The sequence below is a fragment of the Dreissena polymorpha genome, chromosome 1, assembly GCF_020536995.1.
Source record: "Dreissena polymorpha isolate Duluth1 chromosome 1, UMN_Dpol_1.0, whole genome shotgun sequence".
Lineage (NCBI taxonomy): Eukaryota > Metazoa > Mollusca > Bivalvia > Myida > Dreissenidae > Dreissena > Dreissena polymorpha.
The window spans coordinates 125,504,568-125,526,394 of NC_068355.1; the positions used below are offsets into that span (position 1 = coordinate 125,504,568).

Here is a 21,827-nt window from a genome sequence, read left to right on the forward strand (position 1 = left end):
CATATATTGACCTTCTAAAGTAGTGACGGTATTGCTACATCCTTCTTGAAACACGCTGCACAACCATAGTAAACATCGTTTCCGTTGACCGCTTTCGATAAAGCAACCAGACCCACTTTTTGCGATGGACATGCTTTTATTGAAATCGTGACTATTGTGTTATACTTTATCTAACGTGCGATGCTAAAAAAAAACACATAAAGTTCAAAATCGAATGACACACTCTAAATCATAATTTAATATTGGCTTTAAGTTTGAAAGCTTATTATTAGTATCCTAAACAGTAACAAACTTGTATATTAGAGGGAACGAAGGACTTCCATATTTGTTCGAACCAAGATATACTTCATTAAGTACAAGGCTTAGCGTGAAAAGATGAAACAATATTTACTTTGAACGCAACGGAATGAGAATTTAATTTTATACATTACGAACAAAGTTCCATTAACGTATGCCAGGTCATGTAACTTCAAACGAATTCCTCAAAAGTGAAATGCAAATGTAAACACATTTGGACAAGAATGACATGCCGGATAAAATAATCAGTACGCACCATTATTCGTGCGTTCAAACGATTTCGTTCGTGAAATGTAAGCGGTAGTTTCTGTTCCTGCAAATTAAGCAAATCTTCACAAGGTTGTTCAGCTCTCAGCGTTATCCCATAATGTCAAAGATGAATCGATGGCGTGGCTAACGTTTAGTTACATTTATCTGATCAGACACAATAAAATTGCCAAAGTGTTTCATCGATTAATTCATTTGTTGAGTCATTCGGCCGCAAACATTTTATCCTGATATGTTCAAGTAATGAATCGTGAAGGTCAAGAGAGGACACTATTCATGTTGGACATCGTTAATTGGACAAAACAATAGCAAAGATCTTTTTTGCATTGGGCATATACTATAAACAATAAATTTGAAGCACGTAGCAAACGGTTACCCGCGTTAGCAATTTGTTGGTTTTATCTGTATGTTTTGTATATGAAAATATATATCCAAATATTTATACAGCTCACCTGAAATCAATGCCAGCTACGTTATTAACATTCTGTAATGATAACGAGTCTATCGTTAAATTAACAATATGTACGTGTCCATTGATTAGAACTGGCGCATGCGTTATTAAGAACTTCGAAGGGATAAGTTCGTTTCACCTTTTCAACTCACACACAATTGATATATTTTTTAAAATATTGATGCTTTGTATGAAAATCATATTTGTTTATAGAATTCCCAAGCCATGTCTTAAGCTCTTTAAGCAGGGTTGGCATATTGACCGGTCAATTGAGTATTGACCGGGCCGGCGGTCAATACCCGGTTAAAACCGGTCAATACTGGTCTTTACTGGTCAATACTGGTCGATTGAAAATTGTAGCATTTAAACATCACAAAGGAGCCATTTTATATTAAATGAATAATTATTCTGTAATTGATAAACTCTTTTCTGAGTTATTTATTGTAAAAAAAATCTTAAAAGCTGTAAAAAGTTACTTCTTTATTATTTATGGAAACAGCCACAAATACATAAGGACTAAGGCAATACCTTTATCTCAGTGTATCACATCTGCTACTAAAGTATTATTACTATTGTAGGTACCATAGTATTTCACTTATCTATTGATATATCTATTTGATAAGCAGATGGACAAACAGAACTCTTGTGTATTCTAGGGTAATAAATCTGGCCTCTAAGCCTTAATTGGTAATAAAATGCATGCAGTGTTATGTCTCTGATATTGACAATTAAGCAAATCTGCCCTTAGGCTATTTCATATCACTCACACAAAAGGAGATTGCATTGTACTTAATAGTTACTTTTAACTTGTTTTCTTTCTGTATTAAGAGGGTTTTTTCCCTTTCATATTTAAACGTTCAATTGGTATAGGAGGTTTTGGGGATTCCGATAATGACGTCACGTTTGCGCATGCTCAAATTTTGGCCGTCAAAACTGCGGCCATTCTGCTATCGTTTGCATGTGATGAACCGCATCGTGATAAGGCTACGATCATATTCGCGACCCTTTTGAAGAACAAAAAATGCTCAGAACTTGAAATTCTTTCAGGTTAAATTGAATCCAATGAACGAACACAAATAAGGACGAAAACAAACAACAAATTGATTGAATTTATGTAATCAACATATAGAAACTGAATTGAACCTATTTGTCTGTAAAAACTTACCTTGTTACAGATTAAATAAATCCTCTATATAAATGTAAATGCTTTTATTTAATTGTTCACACCAGTTTTGACACTCTTTGTTTCAGCATTTTTAACCCAGTGTTTAATTGCCCCTTTGTTTATCACAAACCGATTATCTCGATATGATCGGATACTGTCCAGACAATTACTAAGAAAACAGTGTAATAAACCCAGGGACCTATACTTGTATGACTCTGTATGGGGTCTCTGCATAAACCACATGTGTCTGGTCATTAAACACAATTTATGATACCTCCATGTCATCTCTTAGCATATTAAGTCAAAAACTTTACAGTTGCTTTAATAAAATATTTGAACATATTTAAAAAATAGACATTTGTCCGAAATGGATTAACAGCTAGGAACTATTAACTATATATATTAGCCAGTTTAAACATAACAATAAAGTGTTTAATAACTATACATTTAAAATATTTTACAAATTTATTGCTACACAATTCACGTATTTAACGGGTACCTGCAAATGTAAACTCTGCTGTAAAGATCGTGCGTTACTGCAGCAGTGTTCGAAACATCATCATGAAAACAAGCAATCGCGTTTGGTCATCATATACGGATATAAAATACTTGCAGAAAATAAATTAAATGTGTAGATTTATGGTATCACAAAATGCTAGATTTGTATCGCTCATTATCACTAGAGAAAGGTTTTCAATATACATGTACATACAAAGACAGTTCAATTTGCAAAATATGCAGGTGTTTTTTCAATTGGAATGCTTAAATTATGAATATTTTCATTCAATGTAAACGAAACAAAAATTAATTCAATGTAAAAGAAAATTAAAACTGCATTTCAAAATTGAAATTTATTGAGCTATTTAAGGGCTTTGTTTTATGACTGATTCAATACACCCCTTACACTTAATTTCAATCTCTGATGAAAAATAACACTATCGCATCAACACCACTTATAATAATATTCAAATTATTATATGTTTTATAACTTTTGAAATATCATTTATTAAAGTCTTACTTAAAAAAGAAAACGGGTATTTATAGTTTTGTTTTGTGAAATTGTAAGTATTAAGTCTTCCGACGACCTTTACTCTGATACAATATAATAGGCCGCGATTGAGAAGTTGACGGCCAATCTATTTTTAGTAACGGAAAACCCCTCTTGTGACGTCACACAAAAACCTCCTATTCAAATGAATAAACAATCAAAGTTCTTGATTTTGCCAAAAAATAATGTTTTCTAATTGTGGGTCTACTCTTCTTTTAAATTATTTTTTCTTTTAATAATTATTTCTTAATATGTTTTTTATTTTTATATCAATGGAAAATGAAAGATTTTTTCACTATTTTGTTTAAAAGTATTTAAAGAAATCAATGCAAAAATACATGACAAGTAAGGATCATGTCAAAAAGGTGCCATTTAAGGCCCTATCATCAGTTTTGGGTACCCTAACCTGTATAGGTGAAAAGACTGTTAGAAGACTGTAGGGACAGTGGGGCATGAGAAACAACTCATACACAGTAATTGACAGGTTCAGGTTCTTGTTGAATCAAGCACAGAATTATCTGAGCATTCATTATTCATTACAATTTTTAAAAAAGTTCAATCGACCAGAAAAATCCAATTGATCAACTTTGACTAATTTGCAAATTTTGAGTGATTGGCCTACAAATTGCATGAACAGGTATAAAATAGTGGGTATTAATAGCTTAAGACATTGTTGGCAACATGTCTGTTTAATTTATATTATCAATATTGTTTAATTAGGCATGGAATATAAATCAAAATTGGGGGTAAAGTTCAATCGACCAGTATTGACCAGTAATGACCACTTCGGGAGTATTGACCGGGGCGGTTTTAACCGGTTAAAACCGGCGGTTAAAACCGGGGGTGGTCGATTGGTGCCAACCCTGTCTTTAAGTGTAAAATTATTTTCGTTTCAGCACTATTCTTAACCAGAAATAGTATACGCGTTCTTTAAGTCTTATCGTTATCTCCGGAAACAGTATTATAAGCTCAATCAATATTTTAGCAATTCAATAAATAACACTTTTCGTCCGCCGTTTTTCGCTGGAGAAAATTGAACAATTACATATTTCGCCCGGTTCTACCGATGTTTAGGATGCAAAACATTGTTCACGGATCGCTGTTATGTCCGATAACGCCGAACTGTACGACGGACCAACTGAGTCTGGAAAACAAGGAGTCCAATTTGTTTACAAGATTATTACGTTCACGGTTGTTGTGGATCTGTATTGCAAAAAAGCACAATCATGCAAAAAACAACAGCAAACCGTTTATAAGTGATCGTTATCCTTTAACCAGTAATAATTATGCAATTTTTTAAATGTTAAGATAATGATAAACGTATGACAGTAGTATTGCATGGCGTTAGGGCAAAACTTGACGTTGTTAACTGCATAATGTTTAAGTCTCTTCATTACGTAGTGTTTAACAATCATTAGTCTGCTCACGACATTATGTTTGAACAAAAAACCCGAGTCTGTTAACTACATAATGTTCAACAACACTTAGTCTTTTTTATAACAGTGTTTTACAAATCTTAGTCTCTTTACTAGATAAGGTTTCGCAAACCTTACACTTAGTTTTCGTATTACACTATGTGTCACAAAACGTAATTCGTTTGCTATATAATATATGGCAAACCATAGTCTGTTTACTAGTCAATGGTTGACAATATCTGCATCAAAGAAAATTATCTTTGCTATCTACACTAAGATTTTATTTTATTTTACCATAACTATGTTTGAACCAAATATCAGTGTTATTTAATTGTACCATCTGTTTTATGTAATTAGTAGGCCTAGTAAGATCGAGGACACAAGAGCCATATACAATCCATAAATGTTTTTGACTTTGTATTCATATGCTATCATTACATAATTGTTACATAATCAAATCATTTCTTTGTGAGTCAGCTCGAGACAGGACTGGAGGGAGAGAAGGCCATACAAAAGACGATCTGCGTTGTGGCACATTGTTAAAATAATGCGTTGTATTATTTCCGAAATTGCTCTGAGCGAGAATGTATTCATGGGAAAATGTTTAATACTATCTGTATTATTTCAAACCAGACATGACACTTCCATTTACTTTGACTTGCTACATTTTGACATTTTATTGACCATACACGTGTCATGTATATTAGTATGTAACTTAATTGTAATTTTTAGCTGACGTTTGTACATTTATTGTTCGAGTTGCGGTTGAGAAAAAATATGACACGGAAATTACAGATGGCAATCTCACGTTGGCACCCATGTATTGCATCATTTGTATTCATCCCAAAATGTGCATGTGTAAACCAGGGATAAAGAAATCAAAAGCCTTGCCTAACACTCACTATTGTAGTAATAGTGCTTCAGCAATGCATTGCAAAATGGGGTGTCCAATGTGTTTCCAATAATGTCGTTATTGCGCTGACCTGCCAAAGCACGTTACATATTCAAAGCATCTGTATTTGACTAATATGTCTCACTGAATTCCAAGTTTTAGATGCCATAATCGAGATTAGGCTCAGAACACTGAATGAAATTCTTTCGTTGACACAATTAAATGTTGCCGTATTTCTGCATCGGTATTCATTATATAGTGTGTCTGTTCGAATAAGAATATAAAACTCATAAGCGTACATTGTCTATCACATGGAAGAAGTCCAAAACTTGACATGAAACGTAAAAATTTAATTGTAGTAAATTATGTTTGATATTTTGATTTATAACGTTTATACAATAATACTTGCATACATTTGTTATTCAGCATTTTCACACAGTTCGTGTCGTGTGATAAAAGGTTATTTATTCTATTCATTCTACAGTTGGTCTGTTCGAGCCCGAAGAGAAAGCACAGAAGCTCGCGTTTACGAACGCTATAGAGACGCTAAACTTGAACACGCCTGTGACATCCAGTAACATGGTCGTTTACTTTGCACCCGAGGTGCAGCCCAACGACAGCTTCGAGGCCAACAAGGAAGGTAAGCTAGCACAGCCATAGAAAATTGTAATTTAAAAACATGTTGATATACCAATTTTAACTTTAACGGGATATGGTCCGGTGATAAGAACAGATATCTTTATTGCAACGCTACCTAGGCTGTAAACTCGTTCCTAACTCATTGCATAAATGGAGCTACACAGCATAAAACACCTCTGAAACTGGCTTGCCGACGCGGTAGTTGGTTCACTCGCTACTTACAGAAGCGAACCAGGTTTGCTCCAATCCCGAAGCTTGTCCGATTGCTTCGCCTAAGTCTTTCCGGATATATGAGGTTTATATAAAACTTACTTTTCATGTTCTCGTTTATTTAATTTTAAGACCCATGCATTATTAGAATTAAGGTTCACTACTATACAATTTTATTCACACAAAGTTGTAACTCGAATCAATTACAATGGTATAGTCCACTTTGAGTACAGCGGCAATCTGCCTACAAAAGCAATACATTTATTCGCCACTACCCTTTACTGGCCGCTTTACACAGATTAGGCGGCTGGGCTGTACTTAAATGTTTTTTTGCGTATAGACACTTTAGGTTTAAACAATTCTTTGACGATTCTTTAGCTTATCTCTCTAGTCTTGCATGATATTCGATTGCAGTTCTTGTACTGAAAGCATGCACTATTCTATGAACCTGAGAATTAGGGGATTTAAGTTTTGTCTGTTTTCGTATATTTTTGCTCGTAGCTCTGGAAGAAACCGCTTCTCTGATATCCTTTAGCTTATTTTAGCAATTTTTTGTCCTTCGTTCGTCGTGCGTTGTCCTTCATCAATTGTTGAATACTATACAGGCCACATGTATTGCCCAATTTTCTTGAAATTTGGTTAGAATATTAAATTTTGTCGTAATGTTATTTCGGCTGAGTTTGAAACTGGGTTTTTCGGGGTCAAAAGCTACATCACTATGTTAAATTACAGAAAGGGCGTTTGAACACTCTGGACGTCATCTGGCTTGTCCATTCTCCATGAAACGAGCACAGAACATTTATATGTTTATTTGCGGTATATTTTTGATATACACAAAATAGTATCATGTTTATAGCTAACATTAATAACAACAAAAATATGTGCGAATAGTGTTATAAATACTTAAATACTTTAAAGAAATGCGAATATATGATGATCAAATTTTATTATATTTAATTATTTTATATATTTATGAAACAATAAATACTTAAAATAAAATAAAGAACATTTATTGTAGTTTATTTGTAATAGTACTTAGCATATTTGTCTTAATAGTTTGGATGTGCATTTTAACATTCTCGCTTTATTCGCTTTGTTTCTGTTTTACGTAGTTATACAATGTTGCTGGCATTTCATGGTATGAAATTCAGTCTGCGTATATACCTAACACCAATACATAATTATTCCTTTGCGTCATTTCTAACCTTATGCTCTGATCTATTGCTAATATCCGTCTGTAACAAAATTTTGCAAAGAGATACTGACGGCTATCGTAGGTATTAATTTGAAACTAATTTACAACTATGCTTATGTGAAAATAAGTTTGCATCATAACTCATAGCATATAGCAAACATAACTATGCTATTCTGTAAGCTAAAATGGGATTCCCGCTACTCTTAAATATGACCATCATTACTTACATAGGCACAACTAGTCCATGGTTTGAGAGCATGAATCAGTCCACAGTGTTTGCATGCCACATACAATGATATCGTACGTTTCGGTTAAAACTTTGATAGTGATTCTAAATTAAAATGTATCTCAAGTTTTTTTCCACGAAAAAGGCATGCTTTTTAAATGATACCCATTTTTTTATATTTTGGCTATAGAAATGGCACTCTTTACTCCGAAGTTGTAGCCAACTTTACTTGCGATATGACCCGCATGTTATAAAGATTGTCGAAAAAATGTCATTTATCCGATTAAGTTTAAGTTGTTTGCTGCCTACTGAAATATATTGCATGTTGACCTCCTGCATTCTGGCTTCTTGGTAGATCGTGTGCAGTTTGACACTCACGGACCTTGGGAAACCCGAGGTAAGGTCTAGTGCTTCCCTGTAACTTCCTGCTGGCTCTATTTAAAAGGGAGAAATCAACAAAACGATTGCTATACATTCTGAGTTGACAATAAAGTTGTCGCATTATCAATCATAAATGATACTAAATGATGTATGTTTATGTTACCATAAGACGGACTGACCTCGTCAATTTTAAATCGGAAGTGTAGGATGTTGGTAATATTGTGTTGTTTTCAACAGCAACTACATAAAACCAAACGTTGTCGTTCCTTTCAAAATTCTTTGTAGATTCATAACTTCCTTTTTGCATAACGTGTTGGTAAATGTCTTAATGAATAACGCGGTCATTTTGTTGATTTTTCAAACATTACCTTCATTCAAAAATATTTTTCACACATGGTTTTCTCTGAGTAGCTAACAGTAGTACCCACCTGCCATTTTGCATTTTCTTGCCTTTTCCACTGCTTTGAAAATTGTTCTGTCCTTTGTCATTTGGCTACGTGGTTTGACAAGAACAAGACACGGACTTTTTCGTGTTAACAACGATGATAATTTGATGTGTAGATCTAAATTGCCTAAAAGTAACGTATACGGGCACATTTGCAAAATAAATGATGCATAAACGGGTCATTCTGTTACTTTTTGCATGCTCATCTTGTTCACTACCGTCATTTAAAGAGATCGTCAGCGATGGTCTTACGAGTGCAATTATTTCGTATTTAAAGGCCCAAGTTGTAAGATTGTTGTATGCAGATGTTATTGTTTGTATCACACCATATATATTACGAGATATACAAGGGTTTTGGAAAAAACACATCTAAACGTGAGATACAAGTCAGGCGTATTCATTAAAAACACTTTCAAAATGACATACCTACAATTACAAGAAGCTTGTTCTCAGATTATGGCATTTGTTTAAAATGTCGTCATTAAATGCTTCATATTGATGAATGTAAACATCGAAATTAAAGGGGGTTTTCACGTTTTGGTAAATTGACAAAATTAGAAAAAGTTGTTTCACATTCGCAAATTTTCGTTTAAGTTATTATATTTGTGAGGAAACAGTAATACTGAACATTAACCATGCTAAAAATAGCCATGATATGTATATTTTGACTATTTTAAAACCTGAAAATTAGAAAGCGTTGCAACGCGAAACGATTGAATAATTTGGAGAGTTATGTTGTTGTCGTTATATTTTGTGAAACTACGAGGATTGCTTATATAAAGTATAAAATACATCTCGCATTGTATGAGCACGAAGGCCGAGTGGTCTTAGTGGGGGACTTTTACTCCAGGACTCCAGGGGTCAGTGGTTCGAGCCCTGTTGAGGGTTACTTTTTTTCTTTTTTTCCTTTTACTGGAGCTTTTTTATCAAATGTCGCATTTATCAATGTAAAGCATTTAATGACAAAGTGCAATACATGCCAAAATCTGTGAAAAGGCCCCTTTAAAGAATTTCAGTATACAAATATTAGAATTATTGAACGAAAACGTTCTCCCAACCTGGGCTCTAATAACTGACCTTTGGCTATAATTCTACCGCCTCAAATACCCAGCCTTTGGGACTTTTATATTATAAGTGACATATAATATTATATATTCGCAAAATATAACGAAAACAAAAGAAGTTATTTTATCGTTTATAACGCTTTATTAGTGTATCAATGCCTAATGAGTATTACTGTTAATTAGTGTTTTCATTATGAGTTTACGTCAATCGTAAAACGGTATTATTCCGCTCCTTCATCTACTGTTAACATCTTTGAATCCATGGCAAAATATAGCGACAATCTATGAACACGGCCCTTTAAAAGTAGTGGGTCCCACGTGTATATACTGCCGTTGCTGTTTCCTCTAAATGTGCCCTTGAATTGTTTTTGGGAGTTCTGAAAATACTAGATACCGTTCATGTCATGGAATTGTAACAGTATATGCAAATATAAATGTTTATTATTCAGTTCATGATGCTATTAGATGTCTGGTATTGATATTTTCTAAGATATTCGGTCAGTTAAAAACAACTCTTATCGTGTTGCTGGATCAAATATATGACCGTTATTTTCAATCAAAATTGCAGGGTTACTTTTAAGTATTTACAGTTTTACAGTTACATGTATATCAAGTACAACTCTTTGTACGTGAACGCACATTGTGATGAATTTTATAGTAGCATCTTCATATTGTCGCCTGCAAAAATTAATATCTTCCATTTTTAATACAGAAACATGTTGTCAATTCAAGATTGTGAAACTAATTAACAACAATTAAAGTCAAGAAATAAAGCTTTATATTATGAAAGATTCAGTCAAATAACCAGTATTTGTGGCATTAGAATACAATTTATATCATCATTCACCTCACGTAATGCTCTGTATAACAATATATTAATAGCTTATTTGTGTTACATTTGGAGACAATATGATCACACTATGAGCATATTTGCACATTAATATATCATTATTACCACATCACAGCCCTTTTCTGCTTTTTTTGACCGCATACAATTAAACTTGCATACACATTAATTGCATCCACTTTCGATATCTAGAGCACTATACGAACTAATAACATACTGAAAAGTTTTGCTCATTAGTATAAGAAGTCTAACAGTATTGCGCAACCGGCACTGGGTCCGGAGCATTTTATTTAGGTTTGGTATAAAACATACATTATGGGTTATTTTCGGGCAAGGTTATGGCCAATTAATAGAATGAATTACATATGTATGTAAATCACTTAAAATTTATTATTTTCTAACTTGGTCATTAAACATTATGGAACATTCATGAATCGACTGTAATTTTATTACGTCTAGGAACTTACATGACCTCAATTTTGGAGGTCCAGTAAACAATCTAAGAGTAAAATACTTCAGTTAATGCAAGCCCCGTGAATAACTCTCCTCTAGAACACTCGCACAATTTTATGCTTTGCTCATCGCATTCTGAACTTTAAAAAAATACTAACAATAACGTATTATTCACATGGTATGAATAATACGATCGTCATTGATCAAATAAACCTCGCAATGTGTGTTTTCGTTCATCAACACTGTCTAATCTTTGCTCGTACTGCTTTACTTACTTTTTATCTTATCTCTTGTGAACATACCCATGTAGAAATAGTATGATATTGTATATTCTTTAATAAGCCATTCTTCGCTGTTGTATATCTGCATGTAATTGAAATTATGTGTATATACAGTCTATAAACATGTTTGATGCAATATTGGATTGATTGCACCAATACAATTTTTCTATAATTAGAACTGATTTTGAGGATAGAGAAGACGCTTATACATGTACAAGGCTTAGTTGCTTACATGAAACATTACAATATAATTTATCAATTGTTTTATTGAAAGCTCTTAAATTTAGAAATGTGATAAAATTACCTGCACGTGCTGTTGTGCTAGCATATTTTACATGTGTTTGAACGTGCTTAGATTTATACTTCCTGCCGAGATATGTTTGATTCGTAGGATTTTGGTTCCGATTTATCGGTTTTATAGATTTGATAGAGAGATATCTAGAGCAAAACAGCACTGGGTTCAACATTACTGATGCATGACTCAAAAACGACCGTTGATTGAAGGCCCAATGTACTTAAATGAAGTAAAGCAATAACTATCCATTCACCGGAATTCTTATGGGTCATTTGAATAACTTAAAATATAATTTATTTTTCAAAATACATCCTTGAAACTCTGCTAGCAAGTTAGGCACCGTCATCCTTGTTGTCTAATTACTAATCGTAACTTATGATTTAGTATGTAGGCATTTTGCTTTTCCGAGGCCATTTATAACCAAAGATCGAACGAAAAATTAAATTATGGTCGTTTTTTTCCATATGTATGAAAATTCTATTATACAATTAAGAACACGCGTGCATTCGAAAATAATTTAATAACTTAAATTTATTTATAATTGAATTTGGTGCATGGCGATTACGCTTCTGCAAAAATGTACCGTAACTTAATTTGTTCGTACGATTCTTGGTAAGAACGGCACCCGATTCGAACCGTTTTCTAACCATTGGAATCTTGATAGCACATTTAGCCTGGTAAATGCTGCTTTTCGTCAATAATTGCATTGGGTTTATATTCCTATACGGTTATACATGTTATGTACATACATGTACCCAGTTTCAAAATGCATTTTGCATGAATTCCTTGTAAGCGTATGCATCTTGTACAGTTGAAGGATTTGCATAAATAAGTTAAGATATCGAGCATGTGTCGTTTTTGGTTGTCATAGAATGTATATGTATAAAGGCTATTCATCAACAGACGTTATACAAACGAATGGGCAACATTTAAAATTATTATTATTATATTATATGGTTGTTTTGTTTTTAATTTCATCTCCCTATGTTAGGTTGAAATGATTATAGTTACGTTCAAGTAATGCATGCAGTGTTTATTATTTTGCGTCAATCTATTGAGAAAACGTGACCTTATTTCGTTTTTGCCGAGGGATTCTTTAACATAAAGAGAACATACATTCTCCATGTGGTATGATATAACTTGTTTTTAGCTCATTTGACATTGTGAGTACTTAACCTAAAGAGTTAAAACATGACGTTTATATTAACAAACAAAAGCGCTTCGTTCAATTACAAAAACAACGTGCACGTATATGTTTACGTAAATGTACGTATGTATGTAACTATTAGCGATTGCTTTAAGACTAAAACGCGCGTTTGCCTTCTGTTATTATTCTCGTTTGCTTAATACATGTGTGTATTAGTATTGACTGATATTGTTATCGGATTCACTCAACCGTTTTCATGCGTGTGCGTTTATATTCACACAACGTGTAACTGACTTCAATCAATTTGTTTTGTAGGAAGAACAAAAAGCATCGGCTCATTAAAAATGCATATTTTCAACAACAAACTCTAAAATGGTTTTTTACAATAGTCCAGCGGGAACGATTTGATTGGTTTAGCAGTCTCGCGTCTGTATTAATTAGGAAGTATTCGCCGGGGAATCTTACACGTTAGCGGCTACTCGGTGCAATAATTCCGATGGGGATCAATTAGAACCTGAGACACAACACTAGTTCCGGATGTTAAACTAATGTGGAACGTTATTTTGTCATTATAACTTAAGAATACAGATCATATACAAGTAGGAAAAATACCGTGTGTTGACACACTTTCTAATTGATTCATTGAAGTGCGATCAACTGTATGCATATACGGGACATTGTTTTTCAAATCAAGAAAAACGACATTTTGTCAAAGAGGAAGAGATTTGAAGTTAGAGACAATAATCAGCTAGACAGTTTTAAATCCGTGACCTTTTATATTTTAATGTGATGTTCTTGCTTTATAAGTATTTTGATTTGAGCTTTTTTGGTTGGCATCTTGTTTATATCCCAATAATAATTACACAATTTCCTCGTAGTGTTTTATTTAATCGGGATGTGTAAGCATACGTCCTCGCACAAGATTTGCTCCTATTATGTATTGTTTCCTTGATGCATTAATTATGAATATTTACGTCGCATTCATATGCGTTAATTTTAAGTTATTACAAAAACGTTTGCAGATAATACAATATCGAGTGATGTCAATATACTTGCATGCAATGCCATGTTAAGTCTTTCACTTATTTGTTGAAATTACAATATCATGCCATGACTGGCAAATGCTGGAAATACAAATATTTATTCCAAAAGATTTCCAAAGTCAATGTAAAAGTATGCAATTCTATTGTTTGTTTGAGGCATTGTGATTTTCGTTATTATTGCTTATTTGGTTGACAAATAATGTGTACTGTCGATGCACTGCTTTAGAATATTGAACAATTAAATCATGATTATTTTGTTTTCATATGAATGAGTTTCTAATAAAAGCCGTCTCTTTGGTATATTTGATTAAAGATATTTGGCCGATGTTAAGCAGTTTGATTGCCTTCGAAACGAATGTAATCGAATTGCTGTAAACTAATTCTCAAAAACAGTTAACATAGGCAAACACCAGACCTCTTTGAGACGTGTCCAGCGTATGTTCACAATATCTCGATCAACGAATGGTCATGCATCACAGACAGATACCGTGTGTTAACATACATTATAATCGATTCAATTTAGTGCGATTAACTTAAAACATGAACACTAACGGGATACTGTTTTTGAAATCAACACATACAAGCATTTGTCCAAAAAGAAGAGATTGAAAAGTTAGTGTCAATAATAAGCAAAAAAAATATGTTCACATTCGTGACATTATATATATTTTTGTGATGCCCTTGTTTTACAAGTAAAGTGATATGGGCTTTTGGTTGGTAAGCAACTAGTTTATTTCACAAAAATAATTACACAAATTCCTCGTTGTGTTTTTTAATCGTTGCTTACCTTCTTGCACAAGATTTGCTCCTATTATACATTGTTTTCCTTGATTCATTACTTGAGAGTATTTTCGTCGCATTCATCGGCGTTAATTTTAACCTGTTACAAAAGCGTCGAGTGGTGTCAATATTATCCTTTTTTGAGCTTATAAAGATAGGCTGTGAGACAATTATAGAGAAATGAAATTAGAACCTCTGTTTATAACAGCCTTGTATGCTTCTCTGGACACCTGCATACACCTCCAGTATAGATCTTTCACTTATTTGTTGAAATTACAATTTCATTTCATGTCTTTGAATTGCTGCAAATACAAATATATGTTCCAATATATATTCAAAGCCACTGTACATGTATGCAATTCTTTTGTTTGTTTGAGGCATTGTGATTTTCGTTATTATTGCTTATGTGGTTGACAAATAATGTGTACTGCTTCAGAATATTGGGCAATATGATCTTGATTGTTTTGTTTACATATCGGTATACTTGATTTAATATATTTGGCCGATATTAATCAGCTTGTTTGCACTCGAATCGAATGTAAACCGATTTATTTAAACCAAATCTCAAACAAATTGTACATAGACATAAATCAGACCTTTTTGAGACGTGTCCAGCGAATGTTCACAAAGTCTCGATCAAATCGCCTATTTGCTCCATCTATCCCCCACATAAACGTCAGTTTATATTGGATCTATACTCGGTCAATGGCGACCGTCCATTTCGTAAAGTAGATTGCCAGCTGATTTAACTACCAACCATAAGCGGTTACATAGAACAAAATCAAGAATTCTACCCAATACCAGACCAATTGATGGGTGATAAGCATATAGTTCCATTGCGAGCGTTGTGAAAAGTAGTTGTTTGCGATGACTAATTTCGTCCCTGTTTTAAATTGCAAAGATAGTAAATGTCAGATGTAACGTAAAAACTCCGCGAGATCATTATACGTTTGTATTTTAAATTATAATGATATTTATGGATTTTCATTGTTGTGTATGAAAAGTTTTTCGTTATTGTTATAAGAGTGGCGTCAGTAAAACGTATTAAAAAATGTGTTATGCCAAAATGTAATATAATAATATGAAACAATGAAGCGACATAACTGTATATATGTATATGAACTTTTCTGAAGCATTGTCTAGAAAAATCAGACAGTTTGTTATATAGATAAATATTATTAAAGAAAATACTTACTACATCCATTTGTGGAATATAACTATTTTTTTTTGCTACAGCAGCAAAGTCGCATATTTAGACTTCAATGAAAAATATTCACAATGTATGTTCGTTCATATTCAAAGTTCAAATCTTGATATCGGCGCTTAGACGATACGTATGAAATATCAATAATTGCATTGGGTTTTATATTCCTATACGGTTATACATGTTTTGTACATACATGTACACAGTTTCAAAATGCATTTTGCATGAATTCCTTGTAAGCGTATGTATCTTGTACAGTTAAATTAATTGCATACATTAAGATATCGAGCATGTGTCGTTTTCGGTGTCATAAAATGTATATGTATAAAGACTATTAATCAACAGACGTTATACAAACGAATGGGCAACATTTTAAGTTATTATTATTATAATGTATGGTTGTTATTTTTTTAATTTCATCTCCCATAATGGGTTGATATATCATTATAGTTAAGTTCAAATAATGCATGCAGTGTTTATTATTTTGCGTCAATCTATTGAGAAAATGTGAAATTATTTCGTTTTTGCCGAGGGATTCTTTAACAAAAAGGGAACATACATTCTTTATGTGGTATGATATAACTTCTTTTTAGCTCATTGTGAGTACATAACCTTAATAGTTAAGACATGACGTTTATATTTACAAACAAATGCGCTTCGTTCAAGTACAAAAACAACAACAACGTGCATGTATAGTTTGACGTAAATGTGCGTATGTATGTATTTGTTAGCGATTGCTTTTAAACGCGCGTTTGCCTTCTATTATTATTCTCGTTTTCTTAATACATGTGTGCATTAGTATTGACTGATATTGTTTTCGGATTTGCTTAACCGTTTTCATGCTTGTGCGTTTATATTCACACAACGTGTAACTGACTTCAATCGAATTGTTTTTGTGGGAAGAACAAAAAGCATCGGCTCATGAAAAATGCATATTTTCAACAACAAACTCTAAACAGGTTTTGCAAATAGTCCAGCGGAAACGATTTGATTGGTTTAGCAGTCTCGCGTCTGTATCAATTAGGAAGTATACGCCGGGATATCTTGCACGTTAGCGGCTAATCGGTGCATTATTTCCGATGGGGATCAATTAGAACCCGGGCGACAACACTCGTTCCGGATGTTAAACTAATGTGGAACGTTATTTTGTCATTATAACTTAAGAATACAAATCATATTCAAGTAGGAAAAATTCCGTGTGTTGACATACTTTCTAATTGATTCAATGAAGTTCGATTAACTGTATGCATGTACTGGACATTGCTTTTTCAAATCAAGAAAAACGACATTTCGTCAAAGAAGAAGAGATTTGAAGTCAGAGACAATACTCAGCTATAAACGTTTCACATCCATGACATTTTGTATTTTAATGTGATATCCTTGCTTTATAAGTATTTTGATTTAAGGTTTTTTTGGTAGTCATCTTGCTTATATCACAATAATAATAACACAATTTCCTCGTAGTGTTTTATTTAAACGGGATGTGTAAGCATACGTCCTCGCACACGATTTGCTCCTATTATGCATTGTTTCCTTTATTCATTACTTAAGAATATTTACGTCACATTCATAGCGTTAATTTTAAGTTATTACAAAAACGTTTGCAGATAATACAATATCGAGTGATGTCAATATAATCCAACTTTACGCTTAATGAGAGAGGCTGTGAGACAATTATAGAGCAAGAAAATTAGTACGTCTGCTTACTGCAGCCACGTTTGGCTTCTCTTGAGACCTGCATAAAACTCGATTATAGATCTTTCATTTATTTGTTGAAATTACAATATCATGCCATGACTGGCAAATGCTGGAAATACTAATATTTGTTCCAAAAGATCTCCAAAGTCAATGTAAAAGTATGCAATTCTATTGTTTGGTCGAGGCATTGTGATTTTCGTTATTATTGCTTATTTGGTTGACAAATAATGTGCACTGTCGATGCACTGCTTCAGAATATTGAACAATTTGATCATGATTATTTTGTTTGCATATGAATTAGTTTCTAATAAAAGCCGTCTCTTTGGTATATTTGATTTAAGATATTTCGCCGATGTTAAGCAGTTTGATTTCACTCGAATCGAATGTTATCGAATTTTTGAAAACTAATTCTAAAAACATTTAACATAGGCAAACACCAGACCTCTTTGAGACTTGTCCTGCGTATGTTCACAATGTCTCGATCAACGAATGTTCATGCATGGCAGACAGATACCGTGTGTTAACATACATTATAATCGATTCAATTTAGTGCGATAAACTTTAAACATGAACTTTAACGGGATACTGTTTTTGAAATCAACAAATACAAACATTTGTCTAAAAAGTAGAGATTGAAAAGATAGTGTCCATAATAAGCAAAAATATGTTCACATCCGTGACATTATATATATATTATATTTCTGTGATTCCCTTGTTTTACAAGGAAAGTGATATGAGCTTTTGGTTTGTAAAAAACTAGTGTTTTTCACAATAATAATTACACAAATTCCTCGTTGTGTTTTTTAATCGTTGCTTACCTTCTTGCGCAAGATTTGCTCCTATTATACATTGTTTTCCTTGATTCATTACTTGAGAGTATTTTCGTCGCATTCATCGGCGTTAATTTTAACCTGTTACAAAAGCGTCGAGTGGTGTCAATATAATCCTACTTTGAGCTTATAAAGAGAGGCTGTAAGACAATTATAGAGAAATGAAATTAGAACGTCTGTTTATTACAGCCTTGTCTGGCTTCTCTGGACACCTGCATACACCTCCAGTATAGATCTTTCACTTATTTGTTGAAATTACAATTTCATTTCATGTCTTTGAATTGCTGCAAATACAAATATATGTTCCAATATATATTCAAAGCCACTGTACATATATGCAATTGTATTGTTTTTTTTTGAGGCATTTTGATTTTCGTTATTATTGCTTATGTGGTTGACAAATAATGTGTACTGCTTCAGAATATTGGACAATATGATCTTGATTGTTTTGTTTACATATCGGTATACTTGATTTAATATATTTGGCCGATGTTAATCAGCTTGTTTGCACTCGAATCGAATGTAAACCGATTTATGTTAACCAAATCTCAAACAAATTGTACACAGACATAAACCAGACCTCTTTGAGACGTGTCCAGCGTATGTTCACAAAGTCTCGATCAAATCGCCTATTTGCTCCATCTATCCCCCTCATAAACGTCAGTTTATATTGGATCTATATTCGGTCAATGGCGACCGTCCATTTCGTAAAGTAGATTGCCAGCTGATTTAACTACCAACCATAAGGGGTTACCTAGAAAAAAATCAAGAATTCTACCCAATTCCAGGCAAATTGATGGGTGATAAGCATATAGTTCCATTGCGAGCGTTGTGAAAAGTTATTGTTCGCGATGACTAAATTCTTCCCTGATTTTAATTGCAAAGATAGTAAATGTCAGATGTAACGTAAAAACTCCGCGAGATCATTATAAGTATGTATTTTAAATTATAATGATATTTATGGATTTTCATTGATGTGTATGAAAAGTTGTTCGTAATTGTTATAAGAGTGGCGTCAGTAAAACGTATTAAAATGTGTTATGCCAAAATGTGATATGATAATAATATGAAACAATGAAGCGACATAACTGTGTATATGTATATGAACTTTTCTGAAGCGTTGTCTAGAAAAATCAGACAGTTTGTTATATAGATACATTATATTTAAGAAAATACTTACTACATCCATTTGTGGAATTTAACTATTTTTTTTTGCTACAGCAGCAAAGACGCATATTTAGACTTCAATGAAAAATGTTCGCAATGTATGTTCGTTAATATTCAAAGTTCAAAGCTTGATATCGGCGCTTAGACGATACGTATTTGACATTTATACATTTACGAGACTCGTCTGTTTAGCTCATCTGAGCACTCATGACTCATGCGGAACTTTTAGGATACCGCATTGCGTAATTGTTAGCGTGCGTGCGTACTAAAAGGAATTATTATTGAGTTCTCACGTTCAAATTTGCTAAAAAAACTTAAAATATTGCTGGTCATAACTAACAATAGAATTTTGAAACTGAAAACATAAATAATCGGTTTTAGCTCACCTGAGCACAATGTGCTCATGGTGAGCTTTTGTGATCGACTTTTGTCCGTCGTCCGTCGTGCGTCGTCCGTCGTGCGTCGTCCGTCGTGCGCCGTCAACATTTGCCTTGTGAACACTCAAGAGGCCACATTTATTGTCTGATCTTCATGAAATTTTGTCAGAACATTTGTCCCATTGATACCTCGACTGAGTTCGAAACTTGGTCATACTGGGTCAAAAACTAGGTCACTAGGTAAAAAAAAGAAAAACCTTGTGAACACTGTAGAAGTCACATTTGATGCCCAATCTTCATGTAACTTTGTCAAAATGTTTGTCTAAATGATATGTTGGTTGAGTTCAAAAATGGTTCCGGTCCGTTGAAAAACATGGCCGCCAGGGGGCGGGGCAAAATTCCATATATGGCTATAGAGAAACCTTGTGAACACTCTAGAAGTCACAATTTTTGCACAATCATCATGAAACTTGGTCAAAACATTGGTTTTATTGATATCTCGGACGAGTTCGAAAATGGTCCAGATCGGTGAAAAAACATGGCCGCCTGGGGGCGGGGCAGTTTTCCTTATATGGCTATAGTAAAACCTTGTTAACACTCTAGAGGCCACGTTTTTTGTCCAATCTTCATGAAATTTGGCCAGAAGATTGGTCTGTATGATTTCTTGGTTGAGTTCGAAAATGGTTACGTTTGCTTGAAAAACATGGCTACAAAGGGGCGGGGCATTTTTCCTTATATGGCTATATATGGCTATAGTAAAACCTTGTTAACACTCCAGAGGCCACATTTATTGTCCAATCTTCATGAAATGTGGTCAGAAAATTGGTTCCAATGATATATTGGATGAGTTCGAAAATGGTCACGTTTGCTTGAAAAACATGGCTTCCAAGGGGCGGGGCATTTTTCCTCATATGGCTATATATGGCTATAGTAAAATCTTGTTAACACTCTAATGGCCACATTTATTGTCCGATCTTCATGAAACTTGGTCAGAAGATTCATCCCAATAATATTGTGGATGAGTTAAAAAAATGATGCTGGTTGGTTGAAAAACATGGACGTCAGGGGGCGGGGCATTTTTCCTAAAATGGCTAAAGTAAAACCTTGTTAACACTCTAGAGGTCACATTTATTTTCCGATCATCATGAAACTTGCACAGAAGATTTGTCCCAATGAAATCTTGGATGAGTTCAAAATTGGTAACCTTTGCTTGAAAAACATGGCTGCCAAGGGGCGGGGCATTTTTACTTATATGGCTATATATTGCTATAGTAAAATCTTGTTAACACTCTAGAGGCCACATTTATTGTCCGATCTTTATGAAGCTTGGTCAGAAGATTCATCCCATTAATATCTTAGACGAGTTCGAAAATGAAGCCGATTGGTTGAAAAACATGGCCGCCAGGAGGCGGGGCATTTTTTCTTATATGACTATAGTAAAACCTTGTCAACACTCTAGTTATGTTATAAAGTGCTGCTTTAATGTATTCTTACAATGAAGACAATGCTAAGTTAATATCCTTCCTATTTTGCATATTAAACTTGCAATAATGTATAGATTCTAAAATATAGAAATAAAATATCACCATTTATTCATAACGTCTTTATTTTTTTTATATTTAATTCAGTTGCCCAATCTTCATGAAATTTGGTCAGAACATTTGTTTCCTCTGTAGTGAAGTTTGGTTTTATTATGTCACTATTATGTACCATTAACTGTTTTATTTACTTTTTCATAACACAGAATTTTCATAATTATAAACTGTTTTAGTCATTATTACTTATGGTAAGCCTATCAACTAAGAGATAGCTGAAAGAAAGACAACATGTACACAATTTCGCAGTATCTATCTCCCTTGTTTAACCTGCTGAGTCATATTCCCCAATCTATTTTTAGTTCTGCTCTAGAATTTGTTAGACCCCAGATATTGATTATTGCAGTGTGTAACTATTTACCATTCAGCTTACTGACCCTCTCACTGTGCTGTATGCCAGATGTTAATATCAGTG

General features: G+C 33.5%; 1 protein-coding gene across 2 annotated transcripts in view; it reads left to right on the forward strand.

The window, feature by feature from the left end:
• LOC127848903 (glutamate receptor ionotropic, kainate 2-like) overlaps positions 1-21,827 on the forward strand; it is a 72,648-nt gene that overhangs the window by 19,205 nt on the left and 31,616 nt on the right. The window contains exons 2-3 of one of the 2 annotated variants that reach the window (XM_052381590.1): positions 6,020-6,175; positions 8,161-8,202. In XM_052381590.1, coding sequence (XP_052237550.1) covers positions 6,020-6,175; positions 8,161-8,202 — 198 coding nt within the window. The remainder of the gene's footprint in view (positions 1-6,019; positions 6,176-8,160; positions 8,203-21,827) is intronic. The other variant, XM_052381600.1, reaches the window with a different exon arrangement.